Source organism: Carcharodon carcharias, chromosome 1, assembly GCF_017639515.1.
Source record: "Carcharodon carcharias isolate sCarCar2 chromosome 1, sCarCar2.pri, whole genome shotgun sequence".
Classification (NCBI taxonomy): Eukaryota; Metazoa; Chordata; class Chondrichthyes; order Lamniformes; family Lamnidae; genus Carcharodon; species Carcharodon carcharias.
In genome coordinates this window covers 250,120,434-250,146,562 of record NC_054467.1, presented here as the reverse complement: position 1 = coordinate 250,146,562, position 26,129 = coordinate 250,120,434, and the positions used below count along the sequence as shown (strand labels likewise).

The 26,129-nt window shown below is 44.1% G+C and overlaps 1 protein-coding gene across 1 annotated transcript in view; it reads left to right on the top strand.

Annotated features, from left to right (window-relative positions):
• The first annotated feature begins 24,708 nt into the window (after positions 1-24,708).
• LOC121277467 (BCL2/adenovirus E1B 19 kDa protein-interacting protein 3-like) overlaps positions 24,709-26,129 on the top strand; it is a 42,179-nt gene continuing 40,758 nt past the window's right edge. Inside the window, exon 1 of the mRNA XM_041187034.1 lies at positions 24,709-25,026. Within this exon, the coding sequence (XP_041042968.1) occupies positions 24,990-25,026 (37 nt within the window). The 5' untranslated portion in view covers positions 24,709-24,989. The remainder of the gene's footprint in view (positions 25,027-26,129) is intronic.

Below are 26,129 nucleotides of genomic sequence, written 5' to 3'. Positions count from 1 at the left end.
ATTAAGGGTTAAAGAAGCAAAATGTAGAGTTACATATCAGCTGTGATTTAATTGAATGGTGGAACAGGCTCAAGGAACTGAATGGCCTGCTCCAATGTACCTAATTCCTTGCTGTGGTCTAATATTACAGAGTACCAGTACCTCTAGTCTCTGCTCATAGCTAAAGCACTAATGTCTGTTTCTATCCTTTAATCAACTTTCAATCCCTGTTGCCCCCTTCCCCTTAATTCCATGTTTCAATTTTATCAATACGTTTCTTGTACAGCACATTATACAAACATACAAATTAGGAGTGGGAGTAGGCCACTTGACCCCTCAAGCCTGCTCCACCATTTAATAAGATCATAGCTGATCTGATTGTAACCTCAGCTCTACATTCCCACCTACCCCCAATAACCTTTCACCCCCCCTTTGCTTACCAAGAATCTACCATCTCTGACTTAAAATTATTCAAAGACTCTGCTTCCTTTCGAGGAAGCGAGTTCCGGACTCACGACCCTCTGAGAAAAATACTTCTCCTCATCTCTGTTTTAAATGGGCGACCCCTTATTTTTAAACAGTGACCTCTAGTTCTAAATTCTCCCTCAAGAGGAAACATCCTCTCCATGTTCATCTTGTCAAGACCCCTCAGGATCTTATATAATTCAATCAAATCACCTCTTATTCTTCTAAACTCCTAGTTTGTGCAATCTTTCCTCATTAGACAGCCCACCCATTCAAAGGCCTTTTCTGAAACTCCACATTCACAACACCCACTGAGATTCTTGTAAAAACATACTCCGGAAAGTCCCCGAAAGGGGCAGACGTTTCCAAGCCCCCTTCCCGCATTTTGTGTGTGCGTTAAATAAACCAACCCTCTTATTTTACCTTATCTCGAGTTTGCAGTGGGGTTATTAATAGGGGATTGGATCACTCCAAACTGAAGGGTTGGGGAAAGCACACCACTACTTATAAAGTGGGAAATCGAAAATCAAAAACACCTTTCTGTTTATGGATGGGTGGTGAGAGGGGAAATCAGGACTGCTTCAAATAGTCCGCCTCCGGTCCGTAACAGAATCTGGGAGCACAAGTCTGGGATGGCCCAGTTTCAATTTGGCCAGAGTCCAAAACTTGAAAACAAGCCTGAATTGGATACTGAAAGAAACCAATTGGAAACCAAAGAGGGGATATTTGGCGGCTGGAACTAATTTTAAGGCAAGCAACTTACCACAGCAAATTCCTTGTCTTAACATTAAGAAAATGTCAACATTTGATGCCCAAGTGTTTGTTCAGAAAGAGACTCTAGGCGTGGAAGGTTTGGAGACCCTTAACAGAGATCAATTCAAAGCTGTAGCTAGGGAGCTATGGTTCAGTAAGATAAAAGCAAAGTATTGTGGATGCTGGAAATTTGAAACAAAAGCAGAAAATGCTGGAAAAACTCAGTAGGTCTGACAACATCTATAGACTCTGGAACAGTTCCTACAGATTGGAGGGCAGCTAATGTAACCGCACTATTTAAAAAGGGAGGTAGAGAGTAAACAGGGAATTATAGACCAGTCAGCCTGACGTCGGTAGTGGGGAAAATTCTAGAGTCCATTATAAAAGATTTAATAGCCGAGCAAATGGAAAACAGTGGCAGAATCGGACAGAGTCAGCATGGATTTACGAAAAGGATATCATGCTTGACAAATCTATTAGAATTTTTTGAGGATGTAACTAGCAGAGTTGATGAGGGGGAGCCAGTGGATGTGGTTTATTTGGACTTTCAGAAGGCTTTCGACAAAGTCCCACATAAGAGATTAGTGTGTAAAATTAAAGCGCATGGGATTAGGGGTAGTGTATTGAGATGGATAGAAAACTGGTTGGCAGACAGGAAACAAAGAGTAGGAATAAATGGGTCTTTTTCCGAATGGCAGGCAGTGATTAGTGGGGTACCGCAGGGCTCGGTGCTGGGACCCCATTTATTCACAATATATATTAATGATTTAGATGAAGGAATTAAAGGTAATATCTCCAAATTTGCAGATGACACAAAGCTGGGTGGGAGGGTGAGCTGTGAGGAGGATGCAGAGATGCTTCAGTGTGATTTGGACAAGCTGAGTGGGCAAATGCATGGCAGATGCAGTATAATATGGATAAATGTGAGGTTATCCATTTTGGGAGCAAAAACAGGAAGGTAGATTATTATCCAAATTCGAGTACAGGAACAGGGATGTCTTGTTGCAATTGTACAGGGCCTTGGTGAGACCACACCTGGAATATTGTGTGCAGTTTTGGTCTCGTTATCCGAGGAAGGATGTACTTGCTATTGAGGGAGTGCAGTGAAGGTTTACCCGACTGATTCCTGGGATGGTGGGACTGACATATGAGGAGAGATTGAGTCAGTTAGGATTATATTTGCTGGAGTTCAGAAGAATGAGGGAGGATCTCATAGAAACGTATAAAATTCTAACAGGACTAGACAGGGTAGATGCAGGAAGGATGTTCCCGATGGTGGGGGAGTCCAGAACTAGGAGTCACAGTCTGAGGATATGGTGAGGTGAGGAGAAATTTCTTCATCCAGAGAGTGGTGAGCCTATGGAATTTGTTGAGGCAAAAACATTGTATGTTTTCAAGAAGGAGTTAGATATAGGTCTTGGGGTGAAAGGGATCAAAGGGTATGGGGGTATGGGGAGAAAGCGGGAGCAGGCTATTGAGTTGGATGATCAGCCATGATCATAATGAATGGTGGAGCAAGCTTGAAGGGCTGAATGGCCTACTCCTGCTCCTAGTTTCAATGTTTCTATCTATGGAGAGAGAAACAGAGTTAATGTTTCGCGTCTGTATGACCCTTCTTCAGAGCTAAAGAGAAGTAGAAATGTGACGGATTTTATATTGCTTAAGTCAAGTTAAGAGGGAGTGGAGCAGGTGGAGCAAAATAGGAGGTCAGGGATAGGTGGGAACTCGGGAGAAATTTGACAAAGATGTCATCGGGCAGGATTTTACGCTCAGCGTGCGTGGGTGCGCTCGACACGCGATATTTCGTTCAGCAAGTGCACGCCGGACTCGGCTGCGCACCCACCGATAGTTGAAAGGCCTTTTAATGCCATTAACAAGCTAATTGACATCAAGTTTACGCTGCCCGTCCAACCTGACAGAGGTTGAGGTTGAGGTTTCCTAAAGCAAATAAACATTATATAAAAACCTTACTTTGGAATTAAAAATATATCCCAGCTCATGTGACAGAGTCACGTGAAGGGATGTGTTTTTTAAAAAATTTTTACTGTCTTTATTCATTTTTTTAAAAAAGCGCTTCAGTCTCCCTGAGGCAGCTCCATGTCTCCGGGAGACTGAAGGGCTCTTTCACGCACGTGCCCGAACTGCGCTCCAGGGCCAGGCTCTCCCTCCTCCCCCCCTCCCCCACCAGCACAGGGAGTGTCGAGTGCTGCCGCTGACGATCCACGCAAGACGGGCCTTCATTGGCCCTCCCAGCGTGAAGTCACAGAGCGGAGCCGATCGCGGGCAGAGGTCTGCTTCCCGACCGCCCTCGCCAATCCCGCCTGACGAGGGGAAACTTTTAGCTGCGGACACAAGGCAAATGGAGCATTAATTATTTAAAGGCGAAAGAAGGCGTCAAGGTAAGGTAGCAGAACAAGTGCTCTGCGAAAGCAAAACATCGAGACATAGATGGCCCTGTGGGAGGGTTGGGGAAGCCAATCCAAACCGATATCAAGTTTGAATGGCTGAAATAAATCGCGTTTGACCGTTGGATAAGATCCCTAAAAATCCCATGCGCCAATGTGGGGGGCTGCATGAGCTGGCACTGTTGGAGGAATTCAATAGTTGCCCACCCTCCAACCTGTAAATGCACCTAGCGGAGTGGAGAATCCTCACCGCCGGGGTGCAGCAGTCACAGTCGACATCAGTGACCTCATCCATAGGCTGGGAAACTCAGGCAGGGCCCTTTCCAAACGACACCCGTCAGTATTGGAAAGAGAAGCAGGGCGCTCTAGACAGGAAAGGGCCCCCACCCAGGAAAGAAAACACAAAAGGCAATCTAAAAGGAGAATTTCCGGAGACCGGTGTGTTCTCATTGCAATAAAATAGGCCATTCCAGACGTGAATGATGGAGATTGCGAGGGAAGCCTGTTGGCCTAATAGGGCTTCACATGAGTAGTCCCCCGAAGGATACCCCAATGGGCAATGCAGCAGAGCGGACAGAGCCTCTCACTACAGAAACCCACCCATTGGAGGGCATGACACTATGTGTGTCTGAACCAGACAAACTTTCGAGAGTTTTGCCCATTCAGAAACAGTGCCCTCCTACCCATCCCAAAATATGAGCAAGGCTGTGGTACTGCTCCAGGACGTGGGGGCCACTCAGTCCTTAATGTAGGAGGGAAACATAAACCTACCCCACAGAGGAACTTGACCATCACTCGCCCCCTGAGTGCCAACCACCTTGTAAACTCCCCAGTCCCTTTCAAAGATAATCAGGAGGTTGGAATGTCTGACAAAGAGAAGCCAGGACTCTAGCACTGAATAGATTTCCCAGGCAGATGAATTTCAAATCCTCCCAAATCACCTAAATCTTCCCAAATCCCAGAACTGGACCACATCCTTGTGGATGCCTTGTCCCGGTTTTAAACCACCAAACAAAAATGTAGCAGGGCATTGCCATTTCCCCTGTGAACTGTGTGTCTGATGAGCCAGTGTGAATGAGAGAATGCCTGTATACGCCTGCACTTCTCATCCTTCCTTTTCTGGCATAGTGGAATTGTTACTGGACTAGCATTCCAGGAACCCAGGGTAACGCTTTGGTGACCCGGGTTCAAGATCCCCATGGCAGATGGTGAAATTTAAATACAATAAAAATCTGGAATTAAAAGTCTAATGATGACCATGAAACCATTGCCGATTATCATAAAAACCCATCTGGTTTACTAATGTCCTTCAGGGAAGGAAATCTGCTGTCCTTACCTGGTCTGGCCTACATGTGACTCCTGACCCACAGCAATATATTTGACACTTAAATGCTCTCTGAACAAGGGCAATTAGGGATGGGCAATAAATGCTGGCCTAGCCAGTGACATCCACATCCCGTTAATGAATATAAAAAAAAGAACACATAATATAAATAGAAAATGAAATTAAACGAAACGGAATTCTTTCCAATTTCTTCAAAGTGGGAGGTGTATCCTGGCCAGAAGATAGGAAGGAAAATATGGCTACTTTATAAAACTATTATTTTTATTTTAAAAATGGACAAGGTTTTACCCTGACTAGTCATGACTCATACCAAAGGAATTTCTAACCTTCAGGAACCAGTTGGGACCTCATTATCTTTAACGCTCTATAACTGCTGACAAACAAATTCCAAAGAAATGCACCAACCCCCTTCGCATTTCTAAGGCAAAGCTACGGCCAATGGAAATGGTATGCCTGCAAAGGAGAAAAGGAACCTTGACTCTTCAATTAAACTGCTCAAGACCTGGAAAAATAAATCTTTTGTCCAACACTGTTATGGGTTTGATTTTCCGTACAGGTTTCTCATAAGAAACAGTGAACTTTATTTACAGGGCTTCAGCAGCAATTACATGCTCCCATCAAGAACCACAGCTAGACACAAACTCCACCTCTAAGGCTCCCACCATTTGGGCTGATTCATTCACACTGTCATGTGACACTACATAGTACAATAAATCTTAAAGCTCCAGTTACTACATTCCTCCTCCTTTAATTTTTTTACAATTTATATTTATAGGAACAACTACCTTCAAGACATTACCAATATATACGTGGGTTATGAAATTATTAATTCAGTCTCTCAGGTGGTTTCCTGATCAAGGTGGAACATCATAGATTCACGACTTTGGAATCTCTACAGAATCTTCATTTTTTGGAACCGCAGCAACATCAGGCACCTCCTTAGGCCCAGGCAGTTCAGTGTTATCCATTCTGACAGAGACATCTGGTATGTCTATGCTTGGTTGATCAATCACAGCAGGACTCATGGGTTCTACAATGGTTACAGGTGGAACATTGGTTTGTTGCGGTGTCTTCCTTCTTCTCAAATGATCCATGCGTTTTCATGTGATCTGGCTCTCCACTTCCATGTGGTACAATACAGCAATGGTCTGGGCACAGAAACTATTAACCAGGTAACCAACTCAACTGACCACCGAAGTTTTGTACAAATATTGTTTTACTGACAGTAAATTCTCCCTCTCGACTATGCAAATCATGAGTCTCTTTTTGATTCCCTTGACTGTTCTCTACCTTCCCCTCCAAACTGGGAAGTGCTAGGCTTAATCTGGTATGAAGGCAGTGTTTCATGAGTAATTCTGAAGGTGTTGGGCCTGCAGTAGTGTTGGGAGGTCGATCTATAGTGAAACAGGAAACGTGGAAGTTTAGTCTCCAATGATCCTCCCGATAATTTTTCTATCCCAACTTTAAAAGTTTCTACTGCTGTCTCGGCTAATCCATTAGATGACGAATGATACAGTGCTGTCTTTATGTGTTTGATACCATTTAGGCCCATGAATTTTTGAAATTCAGCACTAGTAAATGAAGTACCATTGTCTGAGACAATAACTTCTGGCAATCCATGTATAGAAAAGCTTTGGCGTAAACCTTCTATAGTCGCATGTGACATTGGCGATCTAACTTCATACGTGTCTAACCATTTGGAATGTGCATCAATTATTAGTAGAAACATGGTGTCTAGAAATGGACTTACACAATCTATAATGCCATCTCACCCAGGGTCGACTAGGCCATTCCCATTGGTGCGGTGGGACTCCAACAGGCAATTTCTGTCATTGCTGGCATTGGAGACGGTGTTTAACTATTTTTTCTAAATCACTGCCTATACTTGGCCACCAGGTACAGCTCTTTGCAAGCATTTTCATTTTGGAAATTCCGGGATGCGTGCTATGCAACTCACTTCCCTTCCTTGTGAAGGAACGATGACTCGTGCACCCCAGAATAGGATACCATCCTGACTACTCAATTCATTCCTTCAAGTGAAGACTGGCTTCAATTCTTCGGGGACTGGTTTGATCTCTTGGGGAGTTGGAGCATGTTCAATGTTGTCCTGCAAAGGAAGGCGATTTAGGGCACCTGCATTGGCTATATGAATCCCTGGTCTGTGCATAAAAGCATAAACATATGTTGGTAAAATCAAAACCCTGCTTTGAGTTCTTGCTGAAGCTATGGGAGGAATAGCTTTCTCTTCGCTAAACAGACCCAAGAGTGGTTTGTGGTCAGGTACTATAGTAAAACATCAGCCATGTACATACTGATGGAATTTTCTAACTCCAAAAATAATCGATAATCCTTCTTTCTCGATTTGTGAATAGCCCTTCTCAGCCGTAGAGCGGGTTCTGGATACATAGCCTATTGGCCTTTCTGAACCGTCATCCATCTTGTGAGATAGCACTGCTCCCATGCCATAGGGGGATGTGTCGCAAGTTGGCACCAATTCTTTTGTCAGGTCGTAGTGTACTAACAAATTCAAAGAGTGCAAAAGCTGTTTAACTTTCGTGAAGGTTTCTTCTTGAGGTGACTTCCAAGATCAATGTTGGTTTTTCTTTAATAATGACTGTAGAGGGGCTAGGACCATTGATAAATTGGATACGAATCAACCATAATAATTTACCATACTCAGGAATGACTTGAGTGTTGAGACATTTGTAGGTGAGGTTGCCTCCTTAATAGCTTTAACATTTTCTTCTACCAGGTGTAACCCTTGGGCATCCACCCGATGACCCAAGTAAATGACTTCACTTGCCTGAAAGGTACACGTTTCCTTTTCAAGCGCATCTCTGCTTCCAAGAACCATTCCAAGTTACCCAACTGTTCCACTTCTGTTAACCCAGTTATTAGGACGTCGTTCAGGTACCCACGACTTGAGGTAGCCCTTGCAGCAAGCTCTCCATCGTCCTCACATTCACTAGGTGAGGTACAGTGGTAGGTTCAATTTATCCTCATTATGGGCTTGATGTTCCCGATAGGTTTCTCATAAGAAACAGTGAACTTCATTTACAGGGCTTCAATAGCAGTTACATGCTCCCATCAAGAACCACAACTAGGCACAAGCTCCACTCCTAAGGTTCCCTGTGCTTAGAGCTGATTTGTTCATACCGTCACCATGATATTACACAGTACAATAAGTCTTAAAACTAGTCACTACATACCTGAAAGCCACATTCCTTAAAGTTACAGTCACTACAAACATCCAGGGGAAGAAGTAAGACGTATGACACAAGACCTCTCCCAGGCTGCTAGAACCTGTAATATTGCTGTGTGGAACTGAAGCCAGGCAGTCTACCATTTTATCATCTAACAGGTAGTAGCAGAACACTTTCGCATGAGGTGCCTCATCTACACTGTAAACTACTGGAACATTGGAACTTCTTTTTCTGGTCTTCAAGACTAAATCATCTCTATCTGCCTTCTCCCATCGGGGAAGTCCTTGCTTCTGGAAAGTAGGATCACCCTGCAACAGTTTCAGCCTGCTAGCCTCTGAAGGAATACACCACTGGACTTTTGATTCTGGACTCTGGACTCATGTGAAACCATAACTAATAGTCATTTGGTAGTCAGAACTTGAGTATTGCTGAAAAAAGAGACATGTATGAGCTTCTTGTCTTGCGCTCATCAGGACACTTGCAAGAATACCAATATAAGGGGGAAAACACCAATTTACACTGTATGTGAAGAGAGTGCTGATTGGTTGGCAAGTGACATTGCCATGGAGAATACACCACTGATGGTGACTAGCAGTTAACTGCCAAGCATTGTTTGAAATTTAAACCAGACAGCTTGACCCTAATTGGTCAAGCTTTTGCCCTAAGGAATGAGTCAGTGAATGGCTGTCACTTATTTTGTTTAGCTTTCTATCTTTCTGTCTGCAATGGACAGGACCTTGTGTATTAATATATGTAGCTTCCAGTACACACAAATGTGCTGCATTGTAAGCCTAACTGACAATCTTAAATTGGTTGTCAGCGTAATTCCTAGCACACTGAGGATTATTTGGAAAATGTTGTTCAAACGTGGAAATGGAGCAGTTAAATGAATTCCCCTTCCGTGCCGTGCTAGTTGTGAAATCTGCCAGGGGGTTCTCTACCACGGTCTACCGCAAGCCTACCTTCTCCGGTACTTACAGTTCCACACGATATAAGATTGGTCTTACCAGCAATCTTGTAAATAGGGCCCAAACCATTTGCTCATCATGCAAGCTTGATGCTGAAACAGAGCACATTAAGACCGTCAGCTTCCACCTAGATACTGTCACCCAATCCCACCCTGCCTCAGCTCATCTGCTGCCGAAACCCTCAGCCATGTTCTTGTTACCTCTGGACGAGGCGATTTAAAAGCTGTCATGGAATTATAGGGCAGAATTCTCCATTTGGCGTGCAGGGATGGGGCCCGCTCGCCGACGCGTATAACGAAGCGTGGTGACTTCGGGCGGGCGTCCCGACATCACCGCGCGCCATTTAGATTTTCAGTCCGGCTACCCGCCAAACTGTAAGGCTTATTGAAAAGTAATTGAAACAGTTAAAGGAGCTGCCCGTCCAACCTTAAGGCTGGCGGGCAGGCGAAGAGCCTTGGCGGCCTTCAGAAAAAAACATGAAACCTCATCCACGGGCGGGATGAGGTTTCATGAGGGGTTTAAAATTTGTGTTACATTTTTAATCAAAGTAATTGACGTGTCACAGCTCATGTGGCAGTGTCCCATGAGGGGACATGTCAATAAAATTTTTCTCATCGTTTATTATCGTTTTAAATCTCCCTGAGGCAGCACTTTTGCCTCAGGGAGATCTGAGTGCTCTTTCGTGCGCATTTGTGAAAGAGCACTCCTGGCACAGGGACCCCCCTCCCCACCCACACAGGGAGCACACAGCACTTCCTGGCGCACATCACACTGGCCCACCCGCGTAAAATGGCGGCGCGCCCCCTAACCAGGGGCGCCGATCGGGAACCCGCTCGCTCGCACGCACCCACTCCCACACACAGCCCCCCGCAATGGGGGGGAGAATGCTGCCAGTAGAGTCATAGAGTTATATGGTACAGAAACAGGCCCTTCAGCCCATCATATCCAGGCCAGCCAACAAGCACCTATCTATTCTAATCCCATTTTCCAGCAATTGGCCATAGCCCTATATGCTATGGCATTTCAAGCGATCATTTAAATGCTCTCCTGGCTGGTCTCCTATAAATTTGAGTTTATCTTAACTGGCAACAAGAACTGTTCAGCCATCACCTCGACACTGGCCCCCAGTCCAGCAAAGCCTTCATTTTTAAAGTGTTCATCCTTATTTTCAAATCTTCACATGCCCTTGACCCCTCCCCCTCTCTGCCATCTTCTCCAGCTCTATAATGCTCAGAGAAACCTGTATTCCTCAATTGTGGCTTCTTTCACACCCCATATTTTAATTGCTCCACCATTAGTGGCCGTGCATACAGCTGCCTTGGCTCTAGTATTCCCTCCATAAACCTCTCTATCTTCCTATCTCTCTCTCTCTCTCTCTAAGATAATATAAAATAAGGGGTACAATTCTTAAGGGGGTGCAGGAGCAGAGGAACCTGGGTGCATATGTGCATAGATCATAGGTTTCATTAATAGGGGAATAAGGTACAAGAGCATGGAGATTACGTTGAGCTTATATAAGACACTGGTTAGGCCTCAGCTGGAGTATTGTGCACAGTTCTGGGTGCCACACTATAGGAAGGATGTGAACGCATTGGAGAGGGTGCAGAAGAGGTTTACAAAAATGGTTCCAAGGATGAGAAACTTCAGTTATGAAGATAGATTGAAGAGATTGGAACTGTTCTCCGAGGAGAGGAGAAGACTAAGGGGAGATTTGATGGAGGTGTTCAAACTCATGAGGGAACTGGATAGAGTCGATAGGGAGAAACTGTCACTGCTCGTAAAATGATTGAGAACAAGAGGACACAGATTGAAAGTGATTTCGAGGCATTCAAGAGGGCATTAGATGATTATTTGAATAGAAACAATGAGCAAGGGCACAGGGAAAAGGCAGGAAAATGGCACTATGTCAAAATGTACATTCAGAGAGGAGCTATCAGCATGATGGGCCGAATGGCCCCCTTCTGTGCCGTAACATTTCTGCGATACTGTGATTCTCTCTCTCCTCTGTTAAGAAACTTGTAATTAAGCTTTTGGTCATCTGTCTCAATATCTCCTTATGTGGCTTGGTGTCAAGTCCAGTTTGAAAATACCTTCTATGAAACATCTCGAGGGGAAGGAGTTCCAGCGGGGGAAGGGGATTGGGGGAGCAAAGGGGTTCCAAGGGGGGAAGGGGTCCGGACAGTGATGGGGAAAGGAAATGAGTGACTGGGGGAGGGGAAAGGACAGGGGAGCGAATGAAATACTGTATCACCACCACGCTGTCTAAATCAAAAGTGAAACGATAGTCATGGTGAGCGAGATCAGGTGCTGCATGGGAGTGTGATCATTGGGTGGGCGGAGATGTAGGTCAGCTCAGATGGACAACTGGAAGCAAACCCCAACAGGCAGCATTCAAAATACTCAGGACAATGAGGTGTGTGTGATGTGTGAAGGATCTGTGTGTGTGGGGGAGAGAGCTTGCACGAGGCTCCGAAAGGCTCTGCCACACGCACGCACTTTTCCCTCTAGAAAGATTTGTTGGCCAGTTGTTCCCTCTGCAGTAATAGAGAACGATTTTGAGGGGTTCACAAACAAAGGGGACTCGGAGGGAGAGGACAGCCTCTGAGATTATTGAGTGGATGACCCAGCTGCCGATCCTCCTCCCTTCGGGCACCCAGGGGCCCCAGCCTGACTCCTTGAAGGGAAGAAGCACCCAGAGGGCCATCCAGGTGCCCTGTTTCCCTCTCATGTTGCCGCTGCGTGAACTCACCAATGGCTCCCACGATAGAGTGCAGGTCTGCACACATCTCTGCATTCCACTGGACCAGGGTCTCCATGGTGTCTTCCATCGTTCCAATGGCAACCTCCATTCATACACTTATGGGAACCACCTCATTAGAGAGCAGGCGGACGCACTCCTCCAGCTCTGCTGAGGGCTTCCAACAGCTCTACGTGATGTTCCCACGTCTTCTGCTGACTCTCCAGGATGAATTAGAAGGCAAATCCAGAGGCTCGTCATCTGACTCGGATCTCACAGATGCTTTTTACCCAGCAGTCCTCCAAGTGCCGGGGACCTTGGCCGCACCTGCCTCCTCCTGCTGCGGATACGTGTCCGTGCAGCGTCCACCAGATTGTGGACCCGAGCCTGCTCTAGATCTAGGTCCCATCGAGGTGTGTGTCCCTGCGCTGGTGGAGGGTGTGGGTAAGCACTGTGACGGGTCTTCCAGGCTGCTTATTTCTAGCTCTTCAATGGAGGGGGAGTCCATTTAGCTAGAGGTGAGGACGTGGATGGAGCTGAGGAACTAGTTGGCTGAGGGTGTCAGTCGCTTTGCAGAGCTCCCTGTGAACCAAAGTAAAGATAATTAGTGCCTGGAAGCACAGTCAAAAACAGGAGAGAGAGCACTCATAATTGTGTTGAGAGAGAGATGATGTGGTGCCGAACTCACAGTCACCATAGGCACGGTCCACGCCCTCACTAATCAGCGCAATGGCACACTCCTCAAAGTGAGTGAGGGGCCTGATATGGGCCACCCATCCGTGATCTGGGACCTCTCCCTGCTGATGTGAACCAGCTTCTCCTGTATGAAAACAGATGGAGAGATTGTGAGCAGGACACATGGCACCACGTGGAATGTTTGTGTGGTGAGCGGAGACAAAGACAGGATGAGGACGTGAGCTTCAGAGGGTATGAGCCTGATGGAGATGTGAGGGTGTGTGTGAGGGCTGGTGGTGTTGCCCCTTGAGGTGTGAGATCCCTGTGGGTGTGTGATGGGTTTGTGAGTGTGACAGTTGAGAGTGTCTTACCCTGGCACAACAAATTAGACCATTTAACCGGTAGCGGCACTGGGTGGCTGTCCTCTTTTGCAGGGTATTGGCGCTGACCACCGCTGCCACTGCCTCCCATGCTGGATCGGTGATGATGCCCATCCTGTGGCCAGAGCGGGGGGGTAGAGGACATCATGGCGGGTCCCCCAAAACGTGCTTGAGGGGTGCGTCACTAAAACGGGGGAGGGGGGGGATCGGTGGTGGGGGGGGTTGGGGGGGTGCAGCAGTCTTTTTGCCTTTCGGGGCTATCCTGTCTTCTTTGCAGCTGTCCTGGGCTGGAAGCGGCTGAGAGGTGTGCGCGCGGCTACAGTTTAAATGTGGCGCCGGGTATGAAGCGGCGAGGTGGACGAATGAGAGAGCACCTGCCATCGAAGTGGCGTGTCTCCTGGGAGTGCATAATTAATGCGGCAGGTTTGGGGTGATACCCATTGCGGCCAGCGGGTTTTCCCGTCTGCTACTGCACTTAGTGCAAATCTGGGATGATTGTGCCCATTGTGTTAGACATGCACAAATTCAATTGTTGCATACGAAAACAGAAAACACTGGAAAAACTCAGCAGGGCTGACGGTATCTGTGGAATGAAAAACAGAGTTAACGTTTCGAGCCCGTATGACTCTTCTACAGAGCGTGTTATCATGTGTCATCTTAAAAAGAAATTTACAGTTCAGTCAAAGAAGGATAAGGACTCCAAGCACAGGATTTTTTAAGTACTGTGGGGTTTGTTGTGAGCAGGTGGGTCAGGCTGCACTGCGCAATGGCTCTCCATCGTACTTCTGAAATAATCCTGCAGTGAGCATCTCAAAACTTCTAATTAATGAAAGAAGTTGAGCATGAATAAGTACATGAGAACTTTAAAGGACTGGATTGGCCTCAGGCACCAACAATCCTGCTTCTTTTTACTATACTTCAACATCACAACCCTTCTCGTCGTTTCTCTTTAACATTCACTCTTCTGAAACCCTTCTAATTGTCTCTTCAGCCCAAATGGCATGCAGCCTGCCCGACTCATTTCACAACTCCATTCCACTTCAGAAAAAAATGCTGCACTTTACTTCCCCTCCTGCTTTTAATTTCCTAAGTTTCCCCCAGTGCGTGGGCTTCAGTTTTGCAACTAAAACACGCTTCCAAAGTCTGTTCTCCATCTGCATCTTATTATAACGTCTACAATGTGACCTCTGTAGGGCGTTTACGCACCATTTTTAATGTAGTCTTGCTTCATTCTCTGGATGTGGTCATCTCTGGCATGGCTGGCATTTATTGCCCATCCCTAATTGCCTCAAGAAGTTGGTGGTGAACCACCTTCTTGAATTGCTGTAGATTCCGTGTAGCGGCTTGATGCAACTGAATCACTTGCTAGGCTATTTCAGGGGGCAGTTAAGAGTCAATCACTTTGGGAGTGAGACTGGAGTCACCTATAGCCCCAGATTGCGTGAGATCAGCGGGTTTCCTTCCCTAAAGGATATGAGTGAGCCATTGGATTCTATGTTAACCCGACAGCTCCAAAATCACTTCTAGAGCCCAGCTTTTTATTTAAAACTCAATTCAAAATCTGGTCGGATTTAAACTCTAGATTACCAGCCCAAAATGTAATGGAACTTCCGTAGCACTGTACTTTGCACGTGACCTTCAGGGCATTGACGTGACAATTTTAATATGTTAGGTAGATTTTGTATACAACAATGACAACTTGCATTTATATAGCGCTTTTAATGCAGTAAAACATCTCAAGGCACTTCACAGGAGGCTGATTAGGCAAAACTTGATGGCGAGTCACAGAAAAAAATATTCGAACAGTTGAGCAAAAGGTTGGCCAAAGAGCGAGGTTTTAAGAAGCGTCTTAAAGGAGGATAGAAAGGCTGAGAGATTTAGAGAGCAATTTCCCGAACTTGGGAGCTAGAAGCTGAAGATACGGCCTCCAATGGTAGGACAAAAGGAAATCAAGGATGCAGACGAGGTCAGGATCGGAGGAACACAGAGATCTCAGGGTTATAGGATTACAGTGATGGACAGGAGCAAGACCATGGAGAACAGGGATGAGAATTTTAAATTTGAGGCATTGCTGGACCAACCAACACAGGTCAGCGAGCAAAGGGGTGATGGGCGAATGGGATTTACTAGGAGTTATACTGTGTGGAGCTTAGCCAAAGAGATAAGCGCTTACAACCTAACCTCCATGACAAGGCCTATGGGCCTTATAGTTTTGCATGAGCTGAAGTTTACTGAGGGTGGAAGACGTGAGACTGGCCTGGAGAGCACTGGGAAAGTCGAGTGTGCACATACCAAAAGTTAACAATAACTCTGTGTCATTATGTGTAACGTTGTGTATTAATCTTTAGTAGATGCCTCTCACCATTCATTTCTGATTAAAGACAGGGAAGTTCGGAGTTGCTGCACTGATACTTTGAAGTGATGATCGCTAAATCGTGTTGTTTCGATCGTGCTAGAGAGTTTAAATTGATCTCTCTAAATTGATGATCCGAGCTTTTTGTCTGATATAGTACTTAGTCATGCAGATCAGTTTAAATACTTGTTCCGTGCTGAGTTAGCTGATCTCAGTTAGGGGTCAGTTGGCTTTCAGTGTTCTTCGGCTGGGAGTGAGGGTGTTGGTAAAAGTTAGCGATAGTTCCTATGCTCACCGAAATGTTTGGTTGCCACCTGAGAACTGCATCAGCTCCCGCTGTGATGGACTTCATGGTTGAGTGTCCACTGACTCTGTCACAGGTGCAGGTTTGAAAGATTGTGCAAGGTAGCAGAAGGTGACAGAACGGTTCTCTTAAGCAGAAGACAGCATTTTCAGGAGAGAAAGGAAGAAACTGGTTGAAATTATTTTTTAAAAAAATGGACAGTGAGTCCAGGTGGAAAGTACAGATGCATGAGGTCACTGGGTTAGAAGTAGATCGGGATCAGCTGCAGTGCTTGCGTGACTGAGCAGCCTATTGACGCTCATTGTCCAAGCTCACACTGATACTGATCAAGTTTCGTCATGTAGCAGAGCATCCCCTCCCTGGTAAAAACCAATGACTTCAGAGCAGGAAGGAAGATCTGCTACAAATATCAGTGACTCATAATCCACATTGTAACGGCTGGGGATGGAGTCTGATACTGAGCAGACAGGTTGACGGGAATACAGTATGCCCCCCCACCCCCCACCCTCTGGCAGCTGCAAAAGATCCCATAGCGCAATATCAAAGAAGAACAGGCAGTTCTCCCTAGTTTTCTGACCAATTGATGATCTGGTCATTATCCCATTTCTCCGATGGAGCTTGCAGTGTCTAAATTGACAGCCATGCGCCACATCCTACAATAGGAACTACACTTGAGAAAGTACTATTTTCAGCTGACGGGAAAAGTCTATCATGGGGTGTCTAGTTCAGCTATCCTTTCTGTGGTGTCCTGAATTGCTGAGCGGGGAAATGAAATGGCTGCCACAGCAGATCTTAGTGGGCCGTTTGATGTTATGTGTTCCATAGACTAGGGCACATGGCCACGATTGCTCGTTGGTTTGTCTCAGTTATGGAGCAGGTGTATTGCCCATGCCCAGTGTGGATCCGGTTGAGTGTTGTCCACTGTCTTTGAGGGTGGTGGAAGTCAGGCACCATCTGCTCTTGATAAAAACAAAAAAACTGCGGATGCTGGAAATCCAAAACAAAAACAAAAACAGAATTACCTGGAAAAACTCAGCAGGTCTGGCAGCATCGGCGGAGAAGACAAGAGTTGACGTTTCGAGTCCTCATGACCCTTCGACAGAACCATCTGCTCTTGGTTCTTTATGCTGCATGAGAGTTAATGACAACTGACATCATATTCTGTGTCTTAACTGGAGTAAAGCCAGCTAGTCTGGGTACTTTGATGTGTGCTTGTTTTGAGAGGTAGAGTGCATTTGCATTTTTTGAATAGAGCATTCAAGAAGTGGAGTGAAACCTGGCACTTAGTGAGCAGAGACCAAGCAATATGTTTATATTGCTAATAAAATTGGTACAATGAAAGGGGTTTTATTTTTAGAAGAGGTGGGTTCAAAGAGGCTGGTGATACAATGAAAATTTGCATTCAATGATCTGCGCTAAGAATATGTTCAGCAGTTTTTGTGTCTGCAGAGCAGAGGCAATGTAAGATCAAACCTCCAAGCGTCTCCACAGGGACCAAAGTGGAAGGAACATCATTTTGAATTTGTCAGGTGAAAATGCTTTGCCTGGTGTCTGGTTAAATCTGTGGGTTGCTGTTGTCTTAATGGAGATTAGTTTGGGAATTTGCTAAAAGTTATGATAGTAGTAATTTGTAGCCATGTATATGTATTTAACTTGTTTAAATTAATAAAATGTTTCATTTAATTTAATATAAAACTTCTTGAGAACTGGTGGTCTGATTCCTGAATTTAGAATTGCATCTCAAACATACCACGTAAAATTAAAGGTTATGCCAGTTGTTTAAAGTTTCTCTCTGGAATTTTTTAAAAGTAACTCAGCTTTACCAACTGCTTAGTCATAACAATTGGGGGCTCGTCCCAGGATAAAAAATATTTCTAATTCCTTGATTGGTTTGGAGTTAGTGAATCTTAAACCTACAAATATGAGAAGCACTTTGAACTCAGGAGTTGGTAAGGTATTTTAGAAGTGGTGAGACTGCAAGATGGTTTTTGCAATTGCTAAGACTTGTCTGGGTGTAGAACCCTGTGGAGATATTTTTAAATTTGTACAAGCTCTTCCAAAGTTTGAGGAAAAAGATATTGAATCACTCTTTATTTCATTTGAGAAGCTAGCTAAACAGATGAAATGGCCACAGGAAAACTGGACGTTATTATTACAGTCTAAGTTGTTAGGTAGGGCACATAAGGTATATGCTTCTCTATCAGAAGAAATGTCAGTGAATTATGGTGTGGTGAAAAGGGCTATTTTGAGTGCTTATGAATTAGTTCCTGAAGCATACAGGCAGAAATTTAGGAATATGAGAAAATAGCCTGGCAAACATATATTGAGGTTGAAAGAGTAAAACAAAGTAATTTTGACCAGTGGATAAGATTATTAAAAATAGAAACATCAGTGCAGCTCTTAGGAAAGTAACTCTTTTGGAAGAATTTAAAGATTCAATTCTTTCAGTAGTGAGAACTCATGTGGAGGAACAGGCGGTTGATTCTGTAAGATTAGCAGCAGAGATAGCTGATGATTATGAGTTAGTTCATAGAGCTAAACCTTTTTTTTGTCACCCTTTCAAATTGGAAAAGGATAAAAAGTGGGAAGGTGAAAGGAAGATAGGTCGTCAGGGAAGAGAAGTAATAGCTGGAATTTCCCAGAAAGTTTTTTCTCAGGATAAGAAGGAAGGGCTGAAGGTAGAAGTGACATTCAAAAATTGAGGTGTTTCCATTTTAATGAAGTGAGGCAAATGAAGTCTGTGATTGCAGGAAACATATTTTGCAATTGTTTGGGTACAGAAAAGCTCTGGAAGTAAAAGTACTGTGGGTTCTGAGGTTAGGCACAGAATAAACCAATGGCTTGTGAACAAGGAGAATCAGTGAAAGGTAAAGAAGTAGGAATGTGTTCACAGTTTACTCATGAGAATTTTGAGGAGCAGGTTGCAGAAATGTTTAACGATTTTGCACGTGAAGGGAAAGTCTTTCCATATGTACAGGGTGGAGTAGGTAAATATGTTAAAATTTTAAGAGACACAGGGGCTAGTCAATCATTAATGTTGTGGGATAGTGATCTTTGTTGTTCAAAGGGAGTATTTCAGGAGAAGGTAATAATGAGTGGGGTTCATGGAGATGCTAAATCTATTATGTTGTGGAAGATAAATTTAAAGAGCAAATGGAAGAGAGGTGAAATTGTAGTTGGAGTGGTGGAAAAAATGCCCATTGCATGGGTTCAATTTATTCTGGGTAATGATATAGCTGGTTCGCAAATGCAGGTGATGGTTATGGTAGTTGAGCATCCTGCAGAAGTATCTTCAACAGAGGTGCTACAGAAGGAACATCCTGGATTCTTTTCTGATTGTGTTATGATGAAATCAAAGTCTCACCAGGAGGAACAAGATAAACAGGAAAAGCAGGCAGTTCAAAGGCAAAGAAGGTATCGAAATCCAATTAGCTGGCAAAGTATTTGATAACATTGATCAAAAGGAGGGAATACAGAACAGTTCAGTTGAAATGTTTAACTCAAAGAGGTTAATGAAATTACAGAAAAATGATTTACAATTAAAACAGTTATATCAGAAAGCTTATTCAGAAACAGAAGCAAAATGCATTCCAGCACATTATTATCTTCAAGTAGGTATTTTAATGAGAAAGTAGCGGTCAGTTCATATCTCAGCAAATGAAAGCTGGAAGGAGGTGCATCAGATTGTTATTCCATTAGGGTATAGAAATGAGATTCTAAGGATTGCTCATGAAACTCCAATGGGTGGGGTGGGGTGGGGGCGGGGGGGTGCGGTGGTGGGTGGGGTGGTGGCATTTAGGAATTTGGAAAACACAAGAAAAGATACAGAGGTTTTTTTTGGCCAGGATTACATAGGGATGTAGTCAAATTCTGTAGAACCTGTTGTACATGTCAAATAACAGGAAAACCACAAGCAGTGATTAAGCTAGCGCCTTTAATCCCAACACCAGCATTTGAAGAACCTTTTACCAGGGTCATGCTAGATTGTGCAGGACCCATCCCTAAGATTAAAAGTGGAAATCATTATTTATTGACAATAATGGATGCATCTACCAGGTTTCCTGAAGTGATACCTTAAAGAAATATTATAACTAAGAAGATTGTAGAGGAGTTAATTATTTTTTTTTAACAAGATATGGTTACCTAAAGAAATACAATCAGGTCAGGGGTCAAATTTCATGTCATAGCTGTTCAAGGAAATAACGAACAGTTTGGCGATAAAACAGTTTCAGTCAACAGCTTATCATCTGGAGTCACAAGGATCTTTGGAAAGATGGCATCAAACTTTAAAAACTATGATGAAAACATACTGTCAGGATTATGCACAGGATTGGGGATTGGGAATTCCATTTTTTGTTATTTGCTTTTAGAGATGCTCCTAATGTTTTGACTGGTTTAAGCCCTTTTGAATTAGTTTATGGTCATGAGGTAAGGAAACCACTGAAATTGATTCATGAGAAATTGGTGGGTCAAAATTCAAAAACTACTTTCCTGGATTAAGTATCAAATTTCAGGGAAAGATTGAACAGGGCATGTGAGTTGGCTAGGGAACATTTAAAGACATCACAGCAAGTGATGAAAATGAAAGCAGATAAGAAAGCTAAAATTTGCAGTATTGTTTCTGGGGAGAAGGTACTAGTTTTGTTACCAGTATTAGGTGATTCATTAAATGCAAGATTTAGGGGGCCTTGCGGGATTGAAAAGAAATTGCGTGAAGTAAATTATTTAGTAAATACTCCAGATAGAAGAAAGAAGCAGAGGGCGTGTCATGTAAATATGCTTAAAAAATACTTTGACAGGGAAGAGGAATAAAAAGAAGTTTTAGTGATGGTGGATGATGAGAAAGAGGTAGAAGTGCAGGACTTTGAAATTGATTTTCCTGCAATCAAATTGGATAATGAGAAGGGTGCTTGAAAATTTAAATGAAATATTGAGTTACCTTCCAAGCAAGTGTTAAAGTGAAAAACTATTGCAGTCACACAAACCTATTGGTGGAAATGAGCTGGGAAAGACAAATTTAGCTTTACATGATGTTTGTGTAGAAATGTCATCTTCAGTAAGGCAACAACCTTATAGATTAAATCCAGCAAAGTTATCACAAGTATTGGTTTCATGTTTCAAAATGGTATCATTGAGGCTAGTTGCAGTAACTGAAGTTTGCCAATTGTACTGATACCGAAGCTGGATGGAACACAAAGACTGTGTGTGGACTACTGAAAGATGACTGAGGTGACAAAAGTGAATTCCTATCCCATACCACAGTTGGATTGCATTGAGAAAGTGGGACAATCAAAATTTATCACAAAGATTGACTTGCTAAAAGGATATTGGCAGGTACCGTTGTTGGAGAGAGCAAAGGAGATATCAGCTTTTGTGACGCCAAGTGGACTATGTCAGTTTAAAGTCATGCCATTTGGTATGGAGAATGGACCTGCAACATTTCAAAAACTGACAAAGTAATTGCGGGTCTAAGCAATTATGCAGTTTATATTGATGATCTAATTGTTTTCAGTCAGATTTGGGAGGAGGACTTACAGCATCTGGAAGAATTATTTACTTGACTACAAGAAGCTAATTTGGTGATGAACTTGGCTAAAAGTGAGTTTGCAAAAGCACAAGTTACGTATCTAGGCTATACCATTGGACATGGTAAGGTGGCTCCGAGAGTTGCGAAAGTCAAGGCTATCGTGGGTTTGCAGTGGCTACAACAAAACAAGAGGTTTTGAGATTTCTGGGCATGAGTGGGTTTTACCGGAAATTTGTACCAAATTTTAGCCAAGCGGTTGCACCACTGACTGAACTATCAAAAAAGAACAAGAAGCTTCAATGGACACAGGAGTGTCAGAAGGCATTCGATAATTTGAAAACTGTATTAACTATGACGCCAGTGTTGGCAGTACCCAATTATGCCAAGCAATTAAAGTTGGCCGTTGAAGAATTGAGGCTGTACTGCTACAAGAAGATGGCACTGGAATTGAAAAACCGATGGGGTATTTTTCACGGAAGCGGAATGTTCATCAGAAACAATTGCTTATACAAACCATAATCCTTTGAAGATTTTGGACAAATTTTGAGCCAAAAGTGCAAGGCTTTTCAGATGGAGTCTATTGTTACAACCATTTAATCTATGGATTATACATATTGCTGAAAGAGAAAGTTTGTTCGCGGATGCATTATCAAGAGTTTGAAGCTTAAAGGAAAATAGGGCATTTAGGAAAAAAACCTGGACACTGAACTGAAGTGATTTCTGCTGATGCCAAGGTCTTGTGTATATATATTATGTTAGTGCATACATCTGGTAACGTAATAGCATAATAAGTATAGGAGATAGTGTGAAATGGGCTATTAAGATGAAGCCTTCTTTTAGAATTATGACGGTTTATTTTTCGATGAGGGGGATGTCTTGAAGCTATTAATGTATATAATATTATTGGAAAACATCTTTCTTTTAAGATAGAGGCTTCGTCTGAGGGTGTGCCTTAATTGGATTAAAGCCAGCTAGTCTGGGTGCTTTGATGTGTGCTCATTTTGAGATGTAAGAGAGGTAGAGCACATTTGCATTTTTTTAATACAGCATTCAAGAATTGAGGTGAAATTTGGCACCCAGCGAGCAGAGACCAGGCAATATGTTTATGTTGCTAATAAAATTGGCGCTATGAAGATGGTTTTATTTTTAGAAGAGGTGGGTTCAAAGACGCTGGTGATACAATGAAAACTTACATTCATTGAGCTGTGCTAGGTATAAGTTCAGCAGTTTCCACGTGTGCAGAGCAGAGGCAATGTAAGATCAAAATAGCTGTAAGCCTCCAACTGTCTCCACAGGAACCAAAGTGAAAGGAACCCTCATTTTAAATTCGTAAGGTAAAAATGCTTTGCCTGGTTAAATCTTGCCTTCTGCCTTAATGGAGATTGGTTTGGGAATTTGCTAAAGGCTTATGCTAATAGCGATTTGTAGCCATGTATATCTATTTAACTTGTGTAAATTAATAAAATATTTCATTTAGTTTAATATAAAATCTCTCGAGAACTGGTGGTCTGATTCCTGAATTTAGAGCTGCATCTCAAACATACCACTTAAAATTATAGGTTATGCCAGTTGTTTAAAGTTTCCCTCTGGGATTTAAAAAAAATAACTCAGCTTTACCAACTGCTCGGTCATAATGGCCTAATAATCCAAAGATCTTGGTTAATGCTCTGGAGATATGGGCCAGAATTTTCCCGTTGGTGATTTGGGGACGGGGCCCGCTTGCCAACGGGAAAACGACGCGGGATGACGTCAGGAGGAACCCCCGATGTCATCCTGGTCGATTTAAATTTTTAGGAAGGTGGGCGGACAGCGAAAGTTTTTTAAATATTCAGCGCTCTCCCTGAGACAGCACTTAGTCTCAGGGAGCAGTGTGCGAAAGAGCGCACTTTGACAGATGGGGAATCCCCCTCCCGCCTGCACAGGAGGTGCATATCGCATAGCGCTTCCTGTCGGGTAGGCCGCTGGGCGGACTTTGATTGGCCCACCCACTCAAAATGGCGGCCGGCCCCCTTTCGGCGGCGGAGTTCAGCCCCTCGCCCGCCGCTGAGCCGGTGGGGCCCGCCCGTCCATCAAGGTCAAAATTCTAGCCATGCGTTTAAATACCAGCAAGTCTTGCTGGTGGAAGTTACATTCTAGTCATTAATAATTCTGGAATTGGAAGCCTCAATAATGGTCATTGGGAAACTACCATCAATTGTTGCAAAACCCTATCTGATTCACTAGAGGGAAGGAAATCTGCCATTCTTACCTGGCCTGATGTACACGTGACTCCAGACCCACGGCAATGAGGCTGATTTAACTGTCCTCTGAAATGGCCTAGCAAGCCACTTCGAGGGCAATTAGGGATGGGCGACAAATGCTGCCCTTGCCAGCGATACCCACCTCCCACGAAAGAATAAAAATAATCCATTAAATTCTGTCCTGACTTTGCTCAAAGTTGAGCAGGCACTGATCCCTGGGGTGGAGAATTCCAAGGGTTCGTAACCCTTTGAGCGAAGAAATTTCTCCTTGTCTCAGTCCTAAATGACTGAGCCCTTATTCTGAGGCTGTGGCCGCGTGGGTAAGATTTTTGTAGGCTGATGGGGGTGGGAACGAAGGTGGGCAGGCCGACCGGTGTGCATTTTGCTGGCACCATCCTGCCTACCAATTATGAAGGATGCTGGATCGGAACTGGAACAGCCTGCAATGGTGGGAAGCTTCGTTACGGTGACGAAAATGTCAAATAGTTAAGGCCATTGATAAGAGGCCAGTGGAATTTGACCTGCAGGACCCTGTGGCACCCAGAACATGACAGCGGCAGGGAGACTGCCAGTGCTCCAGAAATACTTTGGGATCACCTTCCCCCTGACTCCATAACACGTACTCGCCCACAGCTGAGGCAGCAGGGGTTTCCCCTCCACAATGCTCGTCCGGCAGTTGCACCATTTTACTTTCTCTCAAGACTTTTACAAGTGCTGAGAGGGTTTCCCCCCCTCCCCCTCCCTTAGGTAGAGCAGGCTGCAGCTCCTTCCAGCATTGAGAGCTCGCCCACCATCTTAACTGGGCATGCCAATCCAGGCAAAAACCGAAGTTGGGTGACTGCTCTGATACGGTGCAGATTCGGGACCCTCATTTGACCCCGACGGTGGCGTCCTGACCCCAAAATGCAAAACCCTTCCCGGCACACACAAGGCTATGGGCCTAGTGCGGGAAGATGGGATTAGAATAGTTAGGTACTTGTTTGACCGGCGCAGACTCGATCGGCCAAAGGGCCTTTTGCTGTGCTGTAGACCTCTCTGACTCTATGATTCCCCAACCAGGGGCAACATTTTCTCGGTATCTACCCTGTAAAGGCCCATAACAAGCGTGTGTGCTTCAATTAGGTCACCTCTCAAGTTTTCTAAATTCCTTTCATTCCTTGGGCTGAGTCTTGCTGTTAAATGAGAAAGAGAGAGAGAAAAAAACAATCTTTCATTTTGCTGCGGTCTTCCTGGAGCCAGTGACTGATGTTATTTCCATGCTGGAGCTGTGTTGGGTAGACTGGGTGGCTCTTTTGTTTGAGGCGCTGAGCTTTTTGGGAGACGTTCCCTTAGCCCTTTGTTTACAAGCTGATCGTTCCTAAGCTCACATGATCAGCGGAGCTGGGCAGTGCAGGGACTGACGTGCATCTTTGCACGTTCTGTTTTTTTCTGTAAATGCTTTAGCAAAGCGCAGACAGAAAGAAAGAAAAGCAGAGAGTGAGAGGGAGAGAGCTAGAAGCAGCAACTGGGGAAAAGGGGAGAGTGAAGCCAAAAAAAAAGAGGGCTTTTATTTTTAGATTACAGCATCAGTCTCTGATTTATCCATTCCAGCGGAGATACGCTGCATTAGAAAATAGGAGGCAAAATTTTTTTTTGCAAAGAAAAAAAGACTTAAGATGTCAGTTTCCAATTTAGCAGAAGGAAGTTTGCATGGTGAGTATTCCAGCGAGCCTCTTTGTTATTTATAATAATGTGCTTTTATATTTTATGTTGTCCAATATTATTTCTGCTTCTGATAATTCTCATTAGCATCCATGTGAGAGCAGACAAATAACACTTTTATTTGCTGCTGTGGGGTCAAGAAGCAATATTTATTTGAGCTGCTTTATGCCTCAGTTAAAATAATATCCAGCTAATATTTGTTTCACGGTGTCAAAATGAACAGCTGTAATGGAGATTTAAATTGACAAAATATATTTCCTTGAACTATTTTTTTTTGGTGATCCGTTTGCATTCATGTGTTTTTGTTTTGAATATAATGAATTGATTAATGTGTACTTCGTGGGCTTTTCATGGCAAATTGAATCTGACAAGGGTGAAATCACTGGGTCGCTATTCTGCTTTCGCTACTGTTGTCAAATTCAAGTTTGCCAGTCGCTGCAGTCTTTATGAATGGGCGAAAGGCTGACAGCGGACCAGGTGGGGGAGGTGCCTGGGTAACTCAAAGCAACAGTGTTGCTTCAGGGAAAGCGCTAATATTTTTTATCGCCCCTTGGGACAACTTAAAAGCACTTTACAGCAAATGAAGTACTTTTAAACTGCACTCACGGTTGTCATGTAGGTAATGTTGCCTTTTAGCGCACAGCAAGATCCAACGAGCAAGCAGTGCGGTGCCTTGCTAGTGTGATGTTGATTGAGGGATAAATATAGGCCAGGGCACAAAGTCGGTCACTCCGTGCTTTGAAGTAATGTGGTGGGATCTGTTGTGTCCCCCTGAGAGAGCATTCAGAGCCTTATGTTGCATCTGAGTGAGGGCAGGTCTGACAGTGCAACATTCCCTCGGTACTGCACTGGAAGTGTCTTGTGCTTAGGTCTCATGAGCGGGACTCAAACCCATGACTTTCTGGCTCAGAGGCAAGAGTGCATTGTGGCACAGCTAATGTTTGGGCTGGCAAGTTAGATCTGAACAAACTAAAGAGGTACAGCTCTGCGCACAAGAATAAAATATGTATGTGGCTATTCCCAGAGTAGGTTGTAGGTTTTCTAATAGCTCAGATATGGTTGTCTACTGAGCCCACACTAATTTAGAGTTTAGA